Source organism: Lissotriton vulgaris, chromosome 3_2 (assembly GCF_964263255.1).
Source record: "Lissotriton vulgaris chromosome 3_2, aLisVul1.2, whole genome shotgun sequence".
Lineage (NCBI taxonomy): Eukaryota > Metazoa > Chordata > Amphibia > Caudata > Salamandridae > Lissotriton > Lissotriton vulgaris.
Window position 1 is genome coordinate 192234833 of NC_141690.1, and position 20517 is coordinate 192255349.

Below are 20517 nucleotides of genomic sequence, written 5' to 3' on the forward strand. Positions count from 1 at the left end.
ACTGGAATCCTTACCCTACTTAAGGGAAATATAATTTCAGCCTAAAGGAGCACAGGGGGACTGAGCCTACTCAAGGAAACAATTGTACTCAGCGTTTCTTGGACTTCATTTACCAGCAAGTATTTGATAAGTCACTATTGATGAATACAATTTTGGTAACTATTCGTCCAGTGGGATTTTATTATAGGCCCGGTACTTTTTCTTTAGGTATTTAACACGGAGGTAAAAATGTTTGTGATAAGTCACTATCAATGAATAAAATTTAGGAAAGTTTTATAGTTCGAAAGAGTAAAAAATGGCATCCCTATGCAGAGTGCATTGTAACCATAACTCTAGAGCCGCTATCGCTGATTCTGTAATATACATATAGTTGTATTTTTCTTGACTTGCAGCTACCATGATGATTGATTTCTCTGTTGGCAAATGGCTACATACCAAACAACTCCAACTGTTTTTCGTTGTGTTTCATTAACTAGGTATTATTCAAAAAGCTGCAGCTGCATTTACTATGCACAAGCAAGAAACTTCCCAAAACTGACTTGCGGCACCTTCAATCAACTTCAGAAACTGCGGTGAGCACCAGCAGTTTGGTTTCAACTGCAAGCTATATACCTATGCCAGCATACGGTGATTTTTAAGGCTTCACTTTTCAGTTAACCGATTATTCAGTTTATTGCTGACAAAAGACTATTTTGATACAGTGTATGAAGCAAACAAATAATTGTATTATTTATAATATGCAGGAGCTGCCTACTCTCCAAGTAGGTTAGGTTACTCCAGCATTGGAACTTTCATAGATTCCCATAGCTTGTATCATCCCTGTCATCGGAATGGGAGCCTCTGTAAATAAAAAATAACAAAGCAGTAGGTACAAAAGAGAAAGAAAGGCCTAGGCCTCATCTCATTTTGTAGCATATCCACCTCTTTTTGCAAAAGAAACCAAAAACATACCACAACCAATCAGATTAGCCTCACCCCATAGAACCTTCCTGAGAGGCCTCAGAACCTCAGATTTTCTACCCCACGTTGTGCTAAGGGAGTCTCTACTGAGCTCTTGTCAGATTACGCTACAACTTTTGGATTTCAACTTTATTCTCTTAAGGATGTCAGATATAGGAAAGAAAGCTTTGTTTAAGACCTGTGCCACTTGTTCTAAAAAAAGACGTTATATTGAAGACAAGCATAAAGACTGCATTTATTGCTTGTACCCTGATCACAAGGCCACTGATTGTAAGCTCTGCAGGACCTTCTCTACCATGACTCTGAGAGACAGGGAAGGAAGTCTCTTGACCTGGTTACAGAAGATGAGGTCACATAAGGAAGTAATTTCTGGTAACAGTGAAGATTCTTCCTCAGCTACATCTTCAAAGAGGTCTAAAAAGAGGGGTAGGTCTTCCCCTTCAACGTCAACTGAACCTCCTGCTAAGGCCTTACAAAAGACCTCTGATAGGTCTGACAGGCCCAGTCCCAACAAATCTCCTCACTGAGGTGTAAAGTAGAGGGAGGGACTTGCTCCTGAGGTACTTTCTACTCAGAAGGTGAGCCATGGACCTTCTGTTGCCTCTCCACCATCTGAAAAGGCAAAACTGTTCAAGAAACCAGCATCAGTACCTCAGGAGGGAAAATCTGAGAAGAAAATCCATCCGTCGACGACAACATCAGGTACGTCGACGACGGCATCTAAAAGTCACCAGGCGTCGATTCCAGCTCTGTCGACGGGCCCGTCGTCGAGAGCTCCGCCGACGACAACTTCAACGATGACGTCGTCAACGCTACAGGTACCTGTCACAGTGTCGTCGACGATGCTGACTACCTTGACGTCGACGATAATGACGCCGATGATGGCTTCGACGAGGATGAAGTTGACGGCGACGATATCGATGACAACAGCTACAATGGTACAGACGTCGAGCTCTCCGATGATACCGTCGACGATCAGTCCATCATCGTCGACGATCCTTTCTCTGTCGATGATTCCTTCGACGACGACCTCATCGACGATACAAAAAGTCCAAATTTCTATAAAAAGACGCCAAATCACACCGGAAATGACATCTCCGCGTAGAGCGACACCATTACCTCCGCATTGCTTTTGGATGAGGAATATTTTGACGATGAAGAAGGTCCTTATGGGATTGTGTACAGTCCATCCCAATTTCAAGTAAAATACCAGGACTCGGATTCTGAAGATTATTACTTGGATCAACAACAATTCCCTCCACGAGATAGACCTTAAGAGCTCTCACATCAGGGTATGGTGGCCATGCCGTCTTCACTTATTAGTGACTTACAAATGATGTTAGATTATAAGAGGAGATTCCCGTCTCATACCTCTGATCAACAATCAGTGCAACCACCACCACCAGCACCTCCGACCTCTTCTTCGGCTACAGTGGCTCCACCTCCGGAGCTGCAACCAATAGAAAGCCAACAAGACATCGTCACTGTGCAGGATGATGATGATTCATCAGATGATGACCGGAATGTGGAAGATGTCCCGAATCCGGATAGGGAATGGTACGATTATATCATCCCAGATCCAGCTTCTCCATCACCCGATCCTATAGATTCCCCTCCAGCAGTCATTGGGGGTTTCCATAATCTTATGCAGAGAGCGTCCAAGAGATTTGGAGTTCCTATTCCAATGGTACAGTCGGAATGCTTTCTTTATGATTTTAGGGAGCCTCACAGAAAATCCATCTGATCTATCCCAATAGTAGAACATGTTAGGAGTGAGGGGATAAAAGTGATGCAGTCTCCAGCTACCATCATCCCTGTTCTTCCGCGGCTGGAGAAAAAATACAAGGCTCCTGATGATAGTCCCACTTGCCTGGTTGGTCAACCAAAGCAGGACTCTGGTATCTCTCAGGCCTCCCAAAGAAAATCTAAAAATCCATCGGCGCCCCTTTCCGCACCACCGCATAAGGAGGGTAGGTGCCTAGACAATGTGGGCAAGAGGTTTTCCTCTATGTCCAGCATCCTTGTTAGAGCTGCCAATGCACTGGCAATTTTGGGACAATATGATTGCCAAATGTGGTGCGATGTATCACCATTTGTAGATCAACAGCCAGACAGTGCCAAGGCTGACGCGAAGAAGATCCTGAAGGAGGTAGAGCGGTCTTCTTCGGAAATCATAGATTGCGCAATGGACATTGCCACAACTGCTTTTCACGCCTTGGCAGGTTTAGCTGTTCTAAAACGGCACGGCTGGCTTCGGGCTACCTGGTTTCGCCCTGAAGTTCAGAATAAGATCTTAGACTTGCAATTTGATGGATACATGCTTTTCGGAAAGCATGTGGATGACGCTCTACTAGACATCAAAAAAGACACAGACACAGCAAGGTCCTTGGGGACATTGCAATACCACAAAGTGCTTTTCCGTGGGGCAAGAGGAAAAGGTTTTACTAGTTACAGAGGAGGATACCAACAGCGCTACTCCTCCTATTCACAATCTTCACAATCGTACAAACCTCAGTACTCTCAACACCAAGGCCAGTCGGTGTCTTTCTCTCGCCAGCCTTTAAGAGGACGACAGAGGCGTCAGGGGAGAGATGCCCCTAAACGCCAATAGCGGCTTCCCGGCTCTGCCTACTGTTCTTTCACCCCCTGTAACATCAGTAGGGGGCAGGATATCACAATGTCTCCACAGCTGGAAGATCATAACAACAGATCGGTGGGTCCTCAATATCATCTGGTTTGGCCACACTTAAGAGTTCCAACAACTCTCATCTTCAAGGGTCCCTCGCGCCACCGAATCAAAACATCTACATCTTCTACGTCTCGAAGCTCATCAATTGCTCATCAAAGGAGCGATAGAGCCAGTACCTCTAGCCCAACGAGGAGAAGTGTTCTATTCCAGGTTTTTCCTGGTTCGCAAGACGGAAGGAAAATGGCACCCAATCTTAGACCTGAGGGAGCTCAACACCTATCTCATAAAACTCTTGTTTCGGATGGTATCTCTTCAGGATTACATGGCAACTCCGGATCTCGAGGACGCATACTTCCAAGTTCCTATCCACCCGGCCCACAGGAGCCAAGAGCCACTTTCAATTCAAGGTACTGCCTTTCGGGCTCAGATCCGCTCCGCGGATATTCACAAAGGTATTAGCCCCAGTTGCAGCGTTTCTCAGAAAACAATCTCTACAGGTTTTTTCCTACCTGGACGATTGTTTGATAAAGGCTCCATCTTCTCAAGCAATTACAAGGGCAGTCGACAGTTGCATTCAACTTTTCAATCATCTGGGTCTTCAACTCAACAAGGACAAGTCAGTCCTTCTTCCATCCATGTCGGCCAAGTTTCTAGGGTCCATTCTGGATACGACTTGCAGCAAAGCTTTCCCATCAGAGGAAAGACAGAAAAAGCTGATTCTCTCTGCCCGTCAATTTCAAATAAGACGATCTCTGTCGGTCCGTCTATACAAATCTCTCCTAGGATCGATGTCATCCTGCATACCCTTAATTCCGCATTGCAGACTTCGTATGCGCCCTTTGCAGGAACAATTGGACATGCAATGGCGCCAGGAGGAAGACACGTTCAATGACAAAATAATGGTCACTCCTCTTATGAGAGAGGCAGTCAACTGGTGGATGATCAAGGACAATATCTCGAAAGGTCTCACTTTCAAGGATGCTCCAGCTCCTTTGATTCTCACCATAGATGCCTCTGTAGAAGGCTGGGGAGCGGTTTTGCAAGTCCTGCAAAGAGGCCGTGGAAATATGGGAATGGGCAATTGTCAAAAAAATTGCTCTCTCAGCAGAGCACCTTCCAGGTACCCTCAACATGACTGCAGATACATTGAGTCGTCTGAAGTCAGTCTGTCACGAGTGGGAACTGGATCAGGACACTCTCAACTAGGCATGAGCGAATTTTGCGGATCTCGCGTTCGCGAATTTTGCGGATTTGCGGATTCGCAATCCGCAAAATCCGCGAATTCCCGCGAATTTTTTTTTTTTTTTGTGTTCGCCCGTGTTTCTGCCAGTTCACGAGGGTTTTGTACACTTTCGCAAATTGCGAACTTACCTGTCGGGTCGCAAGTTTCGCGAACTTGTTGTTTCTACGTGTCCAGCCTGTTTGGGACACTCTTCTTCATCACTGACACTCTCTGTCACCACTGCCACTCTCTGACTACTCATGCCACCCTCTGGCCCACCCATGCCACCCTCTGTTTCATCACCACACCCTCTGGTTGTCCAGTGTACATTATTTTCGGCAAAGCAAAGCACACCTTCCCTGCCTCAAGTGACCTGAATTAATTTGGGGCTGATTAATGTGTCACAGAATATTTTTTTAGCTGGCACCTGCTTCCTTAGTGCGCCCTGATTAGTGATCTTTTGCACTTGCTAAGTGCTTTCATTGTTGCAAAATTAGTTACAACACCTGCCCTGCCCCAACTGACAATAATGAATTAGGGGCTGATTAATGGATTTTAACTTCCAGCCTGGCTCCTGCTTGTCTCCCTTAGCTGTAATTCAGGACCTTTGTGGCATATGTGTAACTATTCTGAGGTTCAGAGCAGGGTCACATAATAGTTTCAACTGGCAACTGAACTCTGGAGGGGCCCCTCAGGAAGCACTACAGGAAATGGCTACTAATGATGAGCCTGAACTTTTGAACCTGGTAAGTAGTTACTTTCAGTTTTGCTAAGATCGTATTTCTGCAATTTTGCACTTATTCGCGGGGCGCGAACTCACACGAACTCACGCGAACAGTGCGAGCAGTGCGAGCAAAATCCGCTGCTCGCGGATTTGCGGATTTTGCGGGAGATTCGCAAATCTCGCGGATTGCGGATTTCCCGAAAATCCGCAAAATCCGCGAGCGGAACGGATTTTCCGCCCACCCCTACTCTCAACAGTGTTTTCGCACGTTGGGGCACTCCGTACATCGACCTGTTTGCTACCCTAGACAACAGGAAATGCGGGTTCTATACAAGCAGGGATCACCATCGAGGGTCGTAGGGGAAGGCTCTTTCGATGGTCTGGTCAGGCACATTTGTTTACGCCTTTCCGCCAATTCCCCTGATTCCAAGATTACTCCAAAAACTCAAGACGGAACCCTGCACAATGATTCTAATAGCGCTGGCGTGGCCACACCAGTTCTGGTTCACTGAGCTCCTCCTTCTCTCTCAAGATCAGCTGATTCACTTGCGTCCCATTCCTTCTCTATTGAGGATGTCCCAGGGCCAAGTGGGGCATTCGGATCTGAGCTCACTTCAGTTGACAGCGTGGCTCCTGAGCACCGAGAGTTCCAGAGTTTAAATTTTTCTCGAGAGTGTAAAGAGGTTTTAGCTCAAGCCTGTGCAGCAAGTACTAATAAGACCTATCGCTCAAATTGGAAACGTTTCTAATTGTGGTGCCGCCGAGAAAACCTTCATCTGTTCTCTTCTGCTCCTCATCAAGTATTGCCCTACATTCTGTCTTGCACATTCCTCCATCAAGGTACATCTGGCGGCCATCTCCAGATTCAGACGGACAGCCTCTGGCCCTTCCCTCTGGTCTGCAAGGATTGCCAAACAATTCCTGAAAGGACTCTTTAGGGCTTTCCCTCCAGTTCGGCCTCCGCCTCCAATGTGGCAACTAAACTTGGTTCTAGCTCATCTCATGAGACCTCCGTTTGAGCCTATTCATATAGCCGATATTAAATTTCTGTCATGGAAGGTGGCCCTGCTTCTAGCCTTAACATCAGCCAGGAGAGTTGGAGAACTTCAAGCTCTCACAATTAAGGAACCTTTTTTACAGTTCAAAAACTTCACTCTAATTCTAAGAACAAATCCGAAGTTTATTCCAAATGTCCCATCAGATTTTCATTTGAATGAACCTGTTGTTCTAAAATCTTTCTTCCCTCGACCTACAAGACCACCAGAAAGGTCTCTTCATTCCTTGGATGTCCAGAGATGTCTAAAATGTTATCTTGATCGCACAAAGAATTTCAGGAAAACTTCACAAATCTTTGTCGCTTTTAGTGCTCCTCGAAAAGGTTTTCCCCTTTCAAGACATGGAATTTCACGTTGGATTTCCAGTACAATTCACTACTGTCGCCAAGCGGCGGGTAAGCCGCTAGAAGGACGTGTACGAGCTCACTCCACAAGATCAGTTTCATCTTCTGCTGCTCTTTTCGCTGGAGTGTCTATCAAAGACATTTGTAGGGCAGCTACATGGAGCAGTGCCCATACTTTCACAAAGCACTACTGCTTGGACTCTTCCACGCGAAGTGAGGCGTCAGTTGGACAAGCTGTACTGAGGAATCTCTTCCAAAATAAGCAGTGAGCTTTCCCTTCTATCCCTCCTTCCTGTTATTGTACATTTTGCATCTGGTAATGTTTACTGACTAATGTTTCACTGTCTATTTACTTCTTATGAAAATATGGAAACAAAGTTATGTCATTTTTATATCACAAAATGTGCTTGGTTGCTAACTGCTGGCTATTCTTATACAAGCTATGGGAATCTATGAAAGTTCCAATACTGGAGTAAGAAAACAAGTTACTTACCTGTAACTTTGGTTCTCCAGTATCGATAACTTTCATAGATTCCCATGCGCCAACCCTTCTCTTGGGTAAGTTCAGCCTTCAGGAAATGTGATTACTGTTACACAACAGCTACGAAAATCTGAGGCTCTGAGGCCCTCTCAGGAAGGTTCTATGGGGTGAGGCTAATATGTTTGGTTGTTGTATGTTTTTGGTCTCTTTTACAAAAAGAGGTGGATATGCTACAAAATGAGATGAGGCCTAGGCCTTTCTTTCTCTTTTGTACATACTGCTATGTTATTTTTTATTCACAGAGGCTCCCATTCCGACTACGGGGAATGATACAAGCCATGTGAATCTATGGAAGTTACTAATACTGTAGAACCAAAGTTACAGGTAAGTAACTTGTTTTCTTGTGGTAAAAAAAGCAAGCATTGATCTAACTTTCTTAAAACATAGTCATAGTCAGTACACCTTACTTGTCACTGAAAATGGTATCCAGGCCAATATTAGCTAATGGTTGTTCATACTGCATGGTCTATTCCAGTAATTACTGCACCTTCCAAAGACACAATACACCGAAAAGACACACAAAAGACTGGCATCAAGTGCCCTTGGAGTTTAGAAAAGCTGCTGTCAAAACTTTCCTAAAGTAGACTGCAGTGTCTACTAAAGATCACTCCAATTAAACACAAGTCTTTGCTGTAGCAGGTTGTAGTGCCCAAGACAATTTCTAGAGCCCCCTTGAGTAAGACACCACAAGACCTTTCTATACCATACAGTAATACAGTAATACCTTAGGCCATTTCTGGTATGCCCTGCCGAATGAAAACCTTGTGTCTTTGTGCACCCTTTCAAATGAGGACTGGAACCAAGAGTCTTCTCAGATGTATTAAGTCAGGGAAGGTGCTGGACACTAAAGATATATAAGTTACTATTCCCATTCCAGTCAGTATTAAGTCAGAGAAGGTGTTGGACACCAAAGATATATAATATGCTATTCCCACTCCACTTTCTATTATATGAGGGAAAGCAAATAACACTAAGGGGCCGATTCCTATCTGGTAAAATCCCCTATGATTTGCAGTTCGGAGCGTTTTTCCCGTACGATTCCTACACCTACAATGTCCCCGTACGTATGATCAAGTACAATCCTAACCCAAAGCATATCTACGTACGAATCGTACCAAACACCATACGAACAAAAAATACATACGATTCGTATCCGGGTCACGCAGTACGTGCCGTCAGTACGTAACCAGGCAGAAGTTTCCGGCCCAGCAAGTACGATCCGTGTCGACGACACTCCGTACGACCCTATTGCTACGGGAACTGAAAACCTCCGTAAAAGCAGATCCGGCCTGACCCGCACCCCGGTACGCGACAGACACGCCATGAACCCCATCGGCCGTGTCATCCCAGTCCTGTACGCCTACGACCTGGTGCACAGAAACCGACGACGGTGCATACGGTGAGAACAACGTACTGCAACAACGGAAGTGTACCTGTACGGTGTGTCACACGCTCGCGTATGGCACCATTGCAATAGTGATATGCACACCCGCCATTAATGTTGGGGTACGGTGCGTCACACGCTTGCGTATATTACCATTGCAATAGTGGTACGAGCCGCACACACGCCATTAATGTTGGGGTACGGTGTGTCATACACTCGCGTATATCACCATTGCAATAGTGATACGAGCCGCACACACGCCATTAATGTTGGGGTACGGTGCGTTACACACTCGCGTATATCACCATTGCAATAGTGATACGAGCCGCACACACGCCGTTAATGTTGGGGTACGGTGCAAGACATCAGAGGGGTGGGTGGATATGACTCCTGGCAGTGCCCACACATAAGGGGTGGGTGCAGAGGAGTCCCAGCAGTGCCCAGACATAAGAGGGGTGGGTGACAGGACTCCCAGCAGTGTCCACACATATGAGGGGTGGGAGATATGACTCCCAGCAGGGCCCAGACATAAGATGGGTGGGTGCACAGGACTCCCAGCAGTGCCCAGACATATGAGGGGTGGGTGGATATGACTCCCAGCAGTGCCCAGACATAAGAGGGGTGGGTGCAAAGGACTCCCAGCAGTGCCCAGACATATGAGGGTGGGTGCACAGGACTCCTAGCAGTGCCCAGACATATGAGGGGTGGGTGGATATGACTCCCAGCAGGGCCCAGACATAAGAGGGGTGGGTGCACAGGACTCCCAGCAGTGCCCAGACATATGAGGGTGGGTGCACAGGACTCCTAGCAGTGCCCAGACATAAGAGGGGTGGGTGCACAGGACTCCCAGCAGTGTCCAGACATATGAGGGGTGGGTTGATATGACTCCCAGCAGGGCCCAGACATAAGAGGGGTGGGTGCACAGGGCTCCCAGCAGTGCCCAGAAATAAGAGGGGTGGGTGCACAGGACTCCTAGCACTGCTCAGACATATGAGGGGTGGGTGGATATGACTCCCAGCAGGGCCCAGAAATAAGAGGGGTGGTGCACAGGACTCCCAGGAGTGCACAGACATATGAGGGATGGGTGGATATGACTCCCAGCAGTACCCAGACATAAGAAGGGTGGGTGCACAGGACTCCCAGCAGTGCCCAGACATATGAGGGGTGGGTGGAAATGACTCCCAGAAGTGCCCAGACATAAGAGGGGTGGGTGCACAGGACTCCCAGCAGTGCCCAGACATATGAGGGGTGGGTGGATATGACTCCCAGCAGGGCCCAGACATAAGAGGGGTGGGTGCACAGGACTCCCAGCAGTGCCCAGACATAAGAGGGGTGGGTGCACAGGACTCCCAGCAGTGCCCAGACATATGAGGGGTGGGTGGATATGACTCCCGGTGATGGATCAAGCCCTGATCTCCTGACTGGCTAGGAGTATTCTGCATCATTCAGAAACTCTGTCCATCACCACCCCCTTTTCAAAAATCGATTTGACCAAGTGTGGGAGGGTATACTCAGACGTGAGTCCCTTGCTCATTGCACCATCAGGATTCAAGCAAGCCGGGCCGACGACGGCTGAAACGCCAGAAACCGGTCCCCGGAAGCTTGTTTCCTTCCCAGTATAAGAATTGGCTTGGTAGTTTGGTTTGCCCTGTTCCCATCATGCACTGGGACAGGAACAGACTAATTTGCATGTAGCCAGGTTCTGAGCTGGAATGGTGCAGTGAGCTAAGCAACGGTGATGGATCAAGCCCTGATCTCTTGACTGGGTAGGAGTATTCTGCATCATTCAGAAACTCTGTCCATCACCACCCCCTTTTCCAAAATCGATTTTGACCACACTAAGTGTGGGAGGGTATACTCAGACGTGAGTCCCTTGCTCATTGCACCATCAGAATTCAAGCAAGCCGGGCCAACGACGGCTGAAACGCCAGAAACCGGTCCCCGGAAGCTTGTTTCCTTCCCAGTATAAGAATTGGCTTGGTAGTTTGGTTTGCCCTGTTCCCATCATGCACTGGGACAGGAACAGACTTATTTGCATGTAGCCAGGTTCTGAGCTGGGATGGTGCAGTGAGCTAAAAAACGGTGATGGATCAAGCCCTGATCTCTTGACTGGGTAGGAGTATTCTGCATCATTCAGAAACTCTGTCCATCACCACCCCCTTTTCCAAAATTAGATATAACTCCCAACAGTGCCCAGACATGAGAGGGGTGGGTGCACAGGACTCCCAGCAGTGAATGAATGAATGAATGAATGAATGAATGAATGAATGAATGAATGAATGAAATTATTTGTAGAGCGCGCGATGGCCAAACGGCTTCCTGGCGCTGAGAGCTCTAAAGAACAGAACAGACCAGGCCAGGAGGGTTAGCGGGGGTAGGCCAGGGCAAACAGGAAAGTTTTAAGCGCCTTACGGAAGTGTGAAAAGATAGGGATCGAGCGCATAGAAAGAGGAAGAGAATTCCAGAACCGGGGTGCAAGAACAGAGAATCGGGTTCCACCAGTGCGAGATTTGTGGAAACGGGGAACAGTAAGGAGGGCAGAAGAAGATGAACGGAGAGTGCGGGCAGGAGCGTGAGGGGAAATCAGAGAATTAATGAAAGCCGGTGCAGAGTGATCAAGGGACCGATAGACAAGGCACCCTAGTTTGAACAAAGATCTCTGCAGGATGGGTAACCAGTGGAGGGATTTGAGGACGGGAGTGATGTGATGGGTTTTGGGCAAGTGAAAGATGAGACGGGCAGCCTGATTCTGGATAGCTTGAAGGCGGCGGGTTTCATAGGCAGGAATGCCAGCGAACAAGCTATTGCCATAATCAAGGCGGGAGGTGATAAGGGCAGAAACAATGATTTTGAGGGAGTCAAGAGAAAAGAAGCAGGAGATTTTCCGGATAATCCGGAGGGAGAGAAAACAGGAGGACACCACGGCACTGACCTGGCTGTGCATGGACAGGTCCTGACTGACCTTGATGCCCAGAGTTTTGACAGAGGAAACAGGAGTGGGAGGGGGGCCAAGAATAGGGGGCCAGAAAACAGGGGACCAAGGGCTGGATGAGCCGCCAGTCAGGACAAGCTCAGTCTTATCTGGATTGAGCTTGAGGTGGTTGGCGCCCATCCACCCAGAAATAAAGACCATAGTGGAGTGAAAGAAAGGTAGGGAGTGAGAAGGAGAAGAAAGATCAAAGACGAGCTGGAGGTCATCTGCGTAGTTATACACAGAGACCCCCAGCTCAAGAAGGGAAGAGATAAGTGGATGGATGTAAAGATTGAAAAGAAGGGGAGAAAGGGAGGAACCTTGGGGGACCCCACAGGGCACCGGGAGGGGGGGAGCAGAAAAGCCGGGGAGGTGAACAGCTTGAGAACGTCCTGTCAGAAAGGACGTAATCCAGGAGAGGGCAGGGCCTCGTATGCCCGCTGCGTTGACACGGTCCAAAAGAATGTTATGGTCGACCGTGTCAAACGCAGCGGACAGATCGAGGAGAATCAAAGCTTGGGGAGAGTTGACATCAGCCTTGGCTTTGAGCTCGTCGAGGACGGCTAGCACCACGGTTTCGGTCGAATGACCCGAGCGGAAACCTGCTTGGTGAGAAGCAAGGAGTTGGTTCTGATCAACATAAGCAGAGAGACAGGAGGTGACGCAAGATTCCAAAATTTTAGCAAGATAAGGAAGAAGAGAGATAGGTCTGAAGTTAGAAGGGAGAGAAGGATCAAGACCAGGCTTTTTAAGAATAGGGGAAACAATAGCAGATTTGAATGAAGAAGGGACCAATCCAGTGGAAAGAGAGGCATTAAGGAGGGAGAGAGGGGTAGCGGGACAGGAAGAAAAAAGAGTTTTAAGAATGCGGGCAGGGGCACAGTCAGTGGGGGAGCCAGACTTGGTTTTAGTAAGCAGAGCTAGGAAAGAGTCCAAGGAGAGGGGGGGAAAAGAAGAGAAGGAAGATTTAGGCGCAGAGGGGACAGAGTGGAGTGGAGTAAAAGGAGTGACCGAGATGTTGGATTTAATTTTAACAATCTTCTCGATAAAGAAGTTGTTAAGTGAGGAACAAAGAGCCTGGGAGGGAGTAAAGTGAGGACAAGCACGATCAGAGGTAGCCAAAGTGTTGACCAAGGAAAAAATATCTTTAGGTTTGTTGGCCGATAGAGCCACTTGTTCAGAGAAATACTTGGTCTTTGTGGCCAAAATGGCCTTCTTGTACTCCTTAAGAGAAGACTTGTATTTGACCTTGAGGTCGGGGCAGTAGCTGCGGCGCCAAAGGCGCTCCGAGCGTCTAAGCTCCAATTTGAGGGTCTTGAGCTCCGAGTTGAACCAACGGTGAGCCTCATGAGGGCGAACAGACTTGACTAACTTGAGGGGGGCTACTAAATCACATGCGGAAGAGAGCCAATTGCCAACTGCAGCGGCCTGTGATTCAAGGGAACTGCCAGTGAGGTCAGGGGGAGAAGAAGCAAGGGAGTGAGAGAGGGAGGACAAGTCAGTACGGTTCCAGCTACGAGAGAAAACATTCTTGGGACGAGGGGGTTTGTTAGGGGAACCAATGTGGATAGTGAAGGTAATGAGAGAATGGTAAGACCATGTACAAGGAAGGATGCTGGGGGGGGAAACTATGTCTTGGGAAGACCAGACTTGGTCCAGGATGTGTCCAAGATTGTGGGTAGGGGCCGATACGTGGGACTTGAGGTTGAGACATAGGAGAGTGGCCGTGAAGTCCTTGGACGCTGAGTCCTCCCTGGGGTCGCCAGGCCAGTAGTTAAAGTCACCAAGCATGAGTACAGAGGAGTTATTAACTACAAGCGTGGCGAGGAGTTCCTGCAGGGAGGCCACAAACAGGGGCATGTTCTGGGGAGGGCGGTAGACTAGGACGACAGTGAGAGGTGCGGAAAGGTTAGAGGAGCGGGCGACCAGAAAGTCCACCCCAGCTATAGGTGCTTGGGGGAGAAGCTGGAATTGAATGGTGGAACGAACAATCATAGCGACACCCCCCCCGGTCTTGCCCGCGGGGCGGTCAGCCCGGAGGGCATAATAAGAGTCGGGGAGGATGGCAAGAATGTCGGGAAGAGAAGCATCTGAAAACCAAGTTTCCGTTAGGAACAGGAAATCAGGGGAGTCTGTGGTTAAAAGATTGAACAGGTCAAGTTGGTGCTTGCCTGCCGAGCGAGTGTTGAGGAGATAGGCAGAAGCAGTGTGGGGGGGTGATGAAGGTCCTATGGGGGGAGATCCGGTGTCCAGCATAGGCAGGGGAGGAATAGGGCGTGGAGAGACAGGAAGGTCTGAATGAGGGACATAGATGTCTAATGCAACAAGATGCTGCATGAGGGTATGAGAAAGAGGCACCTCAGCGGAGCAGGTGAGGAGTTGTGCAGGCGTGTATGACAACAGGGGGGCAGGGGGTGTGGCCCCTGGTCCCGGCCCGTCGCGGACGGGCGCAGACGGGCTTAACTTAGGCGCAACTTCGGCGCGCCTTCGTCGCGCCCGCTGCGCTCGTCCGCTGCGCGGCCGGGATAGTAGTGCCATAAGTAGGGAACCGGAAAGGAGGGCGTGGCAGGGGGTGGAGGGACAGAGGAGCTGCCCCGCCAACCAGAGAGCAGCCCAAGATGTTAGGCACGCCCGTCCCCGCCCTCGTGACCTGCCCGTCAGAGGGGGAGGGAACGATCAGCGTGGGGCGCTCTGGTGGCGGCAAACAAGGAAGTCCCAGGAGAGCAAGGGGTGCGCGGTGTCCTCAGCGCAGCCCCTGAAGCACAAAGCAAAGTGAACAAAGTGAGTAAAGGTGTCCAGGCACAGAATTAAAATAAACGTTGCGCCGCGCCTCGGCAGCGTTGTTGCTCCCGGCGAAGCCTCGGGAGGTCTGAGAGTTCAGCAGTGCCCAGATATATGAGGGGTGGGTGGATATGACTCCCAGCAGTGCCCAGACATAAGAGTGGTGGGTGCACAGGACTACCAGCAGTGCCCAGATATATGAGAGGTGGGTGGATATGACTCCCAGCAGGGCCCAGACATAAGAGGGGTGGGTGCACAGGACTCCCAGCAGTGCCCAGGCATACGAGGGGTGGCCGCACAGGACTTCGGCAATGCCCAGACATAAGAGGGGTGGGTGCACAGGACACCAAGCAGTGCCCAGACATATGAGGGGTGGGTTGATATGACTCCCAGCAGGGCCCAGACATAAGAGGGGTGGATGCATAGGACTCCCAGCAGTGCCCAGACATAAGAGGGTGGGTGCATAGGACTCCCAGCAGTGCCCAGACATTTAAGGGGTGGGTGGATACGACTCCCAGCAGTGCCCAGACATAAGAGGGGTGGGTGCACAGGACTCCCAGCAGTGCCCAGACATATTAGGGATAGGTGGATATGACTCCCAGCAGTGCCCAGACATAACAAGGGTGGGTGCACAGGACTCCCAGCAATGCCCAGACATATGAGGGTTGGGTGGAAATGACTCCCAGCAGTGCCCAGACATAAGAGGGGTGGGTGCACAGGACTCCTAGCAGTGCCCAGACATATGAGGGGTGGGTGGATATGACTCCCAGGAGGGCCCAGACATAAGAGGGGTTGGTGCACAGGACTCCCAGCAGTGCCCAGACATATGAGGGGTGGGTGCACAGGACTCCCAGCAGTGCCCAGACATAAGAGGGGTGGGTGCACAGGACTCCCAGCAGTACCCTGACATATGAGGGATGGGTGGATATGACTCCCAGCAGTGTCCAGACATAACAGGGGTGGGTGGATATTACTCCCAGCAGTGCCTAGACATAAGAGGGGTGGGTGCACAGGACTCCCAGCAGTGCCCAGACATATATGGGGTGGGTGCATATGACACCCAGCAGGGCCCAGAAATAAGAGGGGTGGGTGCACAGGACTCCCAGCAGTGACCAGACATATGAGGGGTGGGTGGATATGACACCCAGCAGGGCCCAGAAATAAGAGGGGTGGGTGCACAGGACTCCCAGCAGTGCCCAGACATATGAGGGGTGGGTGGATATGACTCCCACCAGGGCCCAGACATAAGAGGGGTGGTGACGTGGATTGGCCGCAGCGCAAGCATACAAAACGCCACTAACCTTTGCTCAAGATGTCCGGCAGAAACGATGTCTGAAGCTAAGTTCCCCAGTTCCTACCTACTACGAATCCCACAGCGAAAGGAACACTCACTGTGTGAAAGCGTACCCAGTCGGGAAAGGGTAAGTGGATAAAATAAAAAACAGGCAGTGATGATTCTTTGGGGTCCCTCTGGGTCTGGTCAATATGTTGTGTAGGATAGGAAAGAGCGTCCCACCTGGGTTGAGGAAGAGTAAAGAATATGGTTACAACCACCCTTTTACAGATTAACATAAATATTCCAAAAACCCCTATTCTACCACTCACCAGAATCACACACCACCCAGGCCGGTAAGGAACAGGCAAAGGAACTCTTGCAGGCCAGACAGCACTATAAATGAACACGGTTTTTGGAAGCTGGAGAATGGCTGAAATCCACTCGACACAAGAGTTCCTGGCCGTTGAGTACAGCGGTAAAAGAACAAAAACTTTGGTGGCTGTTAATACACAAGCCTAACACTACCACTGTTCGAGTAATCCTGGGTTTGGATCAAATAAGGAAGTGGAAATAAATGAGTCACTGTCTCTTTCAGGTTCGCAATCCAGTCAGGGATCGCAACGAAACACAAAGTATCCCAGAATGCCTCGCTGGTGAGATGCGTACGGAGTGTCTGCATACACACGTCTTAAACAGCAGACGCGTTCGCTCACAGGTACCTTCTTTGACAAGACAAAGTCCAAAGAATGTCAATAGCAATTGTACCAATAAATCCCTATCTAACTATGGTACGAACAATGAACACGCGACATTCGCAACGGAGGCGAGCCCGCTCTCCAATTGCCACAGTACTTATCAGAAGTCGTCAGGATTCAGGAGACAGGATTCAAAACGAGTTCCACTCTTCGGCAAGCTTCTTTCTTCCAGCTGAAATCCGGCGGGGATCACCATCCACCATTCCAACAACCTCTGGATTGATTGACAAGCACCTTCCTAGTGGGAGGGAGGTGCTTATATGAGATAAGCCCTGTGACTCCGCTAGACAGTCCCTTGGCATGCTGGTTAATGTAGTTCTTTCTGCCTGCCCTGCATATACTCCCAGGCACACACAATCGACGGGGCTCTCTAAGATGACACAGTTCTCGCCTCCTGGACCAGGAAATCGCTACAGAACCCCCTCTCGAGGACTGCCGACTCGGCGGTCGACCTGGTTTACCCGGATGTAGGGCATGGAATCGCTCAACCAACTCGGGACAGTTCAGATTACCCACAGGTTCCCATGTCCTCTCTTCAGGGCCATACCCTTTCCACTCCACCAAATATTGAATCCCACCCCTTACCATCCTGGAATCAAGAATGGATTGCACCTCATACTCCTCTTGTCCATCCACCTCAACAGGAAGGGGTTTCACAAGGAGTCTCATACTGGGAGGACAAGGGACTAGGAGGGAAACATGGAATACAGGATGAATCCGCCACCCCTCAGGGAGCAAGAGTCTGACAGCAACAGGGTTAATAACCTCCACTATACTGTAAGGACCCACGTATTTGGGCTTAAGTTTGCAAAACACCTTTGATGTGGAGATTCTTAGTGGAGAGCCAAACCTTGTCTCCCACCCCGCAGATCGGCTCCACCGCCCTCCTCTTGTCAGCGAAGCGTTTCTGCGCTGACTGATTATCGGCCAGACTACGTCTTGCATCTATCAACACTGCTCTAAGATGCGCATGATGTTCATGGATACTAGGCACAGGGGAGCGAACAGGCCAGTCAAATGGAAGGATATTCGGGTGATGACCATGGAGACAAAAAAAAGGAGAACAACCCAGTGTTGTGTGCACAGCGTTGTTATAGGCAAACTCTGCCATCCAGAGTAACATAGTCCAGTCCATATTATTTTGCAGTGTAAAACATCGGAGATATTGTTCCAACGTCTGGTTCAGAGGTTCCGTTTTTCCATCCGTCTGAGGGTGGTAACTGGAGGAAAGTCGGGCATCGATGTTCAAAGTGGTGCACAGAGCCTTCCAAAACCGAGACGTGAACTGAGTTCCCCTGTCAGTTATCAACACACAAGGGAGACCGTGGGCCTGTACAATATGTTGGAGAAACACCTTTGCTAGTTCCGCAGACGTAGGTAACTCAGCCAATGGTACGAAATGGCCCATCTTCGTCAGATGATCTACGACAACCAATATCACTGTCATCCCATCACAGGGTGGCATCTCAACAATGAAGTCCATGGAGAGAGTATGCCATGGTTGGGGAGGTATGGGCAAAGGTCTAAGAAGTCCCACAGGTCGAGTATTTACGGCCTTTCCTTGTGCACATATTGCACAATTCCTGATGTAAGATCGAACGTCCTCCCGTAATTGGGGCCACCAGAAGGAACGTTCTACGCTCGCGATGGTTTTATACATCCCCATATGTCCTCCCAATACAGAATCATGGGACCAAGCCAACACTTGCTGTCGCAGGGCTTCCGTAGGAATAAACAAAGCAGTACCATGATAGGCGAGGTCATCCTTTTCTGTGCGATGTTCCGGATTTTCCTGGATCCATTCCTGCAAGTTCATATCCGCAAGGGCTACCTTCACGTCCTCTAGAAAGTCGTTTGAAGAAAGCAGGGCTACCGATGCGGTGGACATCTCCACTTCCTTGAGAATCAAGGGGGTTTCCCTCTCCTCGGCTCCTTCCTGTTCTCCACCTTCTAGACGTGAAAGTGCATCTGCTTTTCCATTTTGTGGTCCAGGTTTATACTTGATGATAAAATCAAAGTCAGAAAAGAACAGGGACCACCTTAACTGTCTTGGAGTAAGGGCCTTGGCGGTCTTCAAGAATAGCAGATTCCTATGATCCGTATAGATCTCTACTGTATGCACTGCACCAAGGAGATAGTGACGCCATTCCTCACAAGCTCTTTTTATAGCTAAAGGCTCCTTATCTGTGATAGTGTAGTTAATCTCACAGGGCGTGAGCTTTTTGGAGAAGAAGGCAACAGGATGTATTTGGCCGGTAACTGGATGTCTTTGGGATAACACACCTCCCACCGCATATTGAGAGGCATCAGTCTCTAGAATATAAGGTATTTGCGGATCAGGATGACGCAGGATGGGAGCCTGGGTGAACTGCTTTTTTAGAAACTGAAAGGATGCAGCAGCATCCGAACTCCATACAAAAGGAGTATTTTTTCTCAACAAACTGGAAATCGGCTGTATAATTTTGGAGAAATCCTTTATAAACCTTCGATAATAGTTTGCAAAACCGAGAAAGCCTTGCACTGCCTTAACGGTCCGCTGGGTGCTCCAATTGATAATTGCTTCCACTTTACTCAAATCCATTTGAAAGCCCTGTGCGTTAATCACATATCCAAGGAAGGAAACTTCCTGTACGTGGAACAGACATTTCTCCAGCTTTGCATACAGCGAATTCTGTTGTAGTTTGCCAAGTACGGATTTCACATTAGTGACATGTTCCGAGAGGGTAGAGGAGTACACCAAAATATCGTCGATATAAACGATGCATTAGGTTTCCAGACATCCGCGTAATACTTCATCCATAAAAAACTGAAACGCGGCAGGGGCGTTGCATAGCCCAAAGGGCATCACCCTGTATTCGAACAAACCAAACTTTGTTCGAAACGCTGTTTTCCACTCATCCCCTTTTTGGACGCGAACCAGATGATATGCCCCACGAAGGTCGAGTTTGGTGAAGTATCGGGCACCTTTTAGTTGGTCCATTAGCACTGGTATCAAGGGGAGAGGATATCGATTTTTGATGGTAACACGATTAATAGCTCGATGATCGATACAGGGTCTTAATTCCGCGCAATCCTTCTTAGGGATAAAAAACATAAGGGAAGAAGCAGATGATGTTGAGTGTCTGATAAATCCCGACGCTAGGTTCTCCTCGATGTACGTCTTCAGATATAGTGTTTCTTTCTCAGTCATGGCATAGACCCGACTGCATGGAATGTCTGCTCCTGGTATTAATTTAATTCGGCAGTCGTACACCCTGTGTGGTGGCAAATGGGTAGCCTGTTGCTTATCGAACACAGGAAGGTATGCCTGATATTCCACGGGAAGTACAGTAGCACAACAATATCGTTCTTGGGAACATGCGGTTGCCAAACACACAGATGGCGATATTTCAGGAATATAGGTGGTAGAGGAATCCTGAGTACAATGTTCCTGACAATAATCGGATGACAGTGTAATGGTGCGTGCAGCCCAACTGACTTTCGGATCATGGAGAGTCAACCATGGCATTCCCAAAATGAGACGAAATTGTGGGGCATCTATTAGATCGAACTGGATATGTTCCTGATGATTTGGGCAGGTCTGAATTAGCATAGGACAAGTGTGGTAAGCCACTGGACCAGAATACAAAACGGTTCCATCAACGGCTTTCACCAATTCAGGTTTTTCTTTCTTCTCGCAGGCAATACCGATTTTCATGGAAAACTCTTGATCAATATAATTTCCGGTGGCTCCAGAATCTACCAGAGCATCAATGTTCAATGCATTTTGAGGCGTGACCCATAAGGTGACTCGAAGATTCATGTGCGCCACAGCC

General features: G+C 48.8%; 1 protein-coding gene across 1 annotated transcript in view; it reads left to right on the plus strand.

Moving 5' to 3' along the window:
- The window catches only part of POLN (DNA polymerase nu), a 2377116-nt gene that overhangs the window by 1286920 nt on the left and 1069679 nt on the right, over positions 1-20517 (plus strand). The window contains exon 14 of the mRNA XM_086964459.1: positions 477-572. Within this exon, the coding sequence (XP_086820585.1) occupies positions 477-572 (96 nt within the window). The remainder of the gene's footprint in view (positions 1-476; positions 573-20517) is intronic.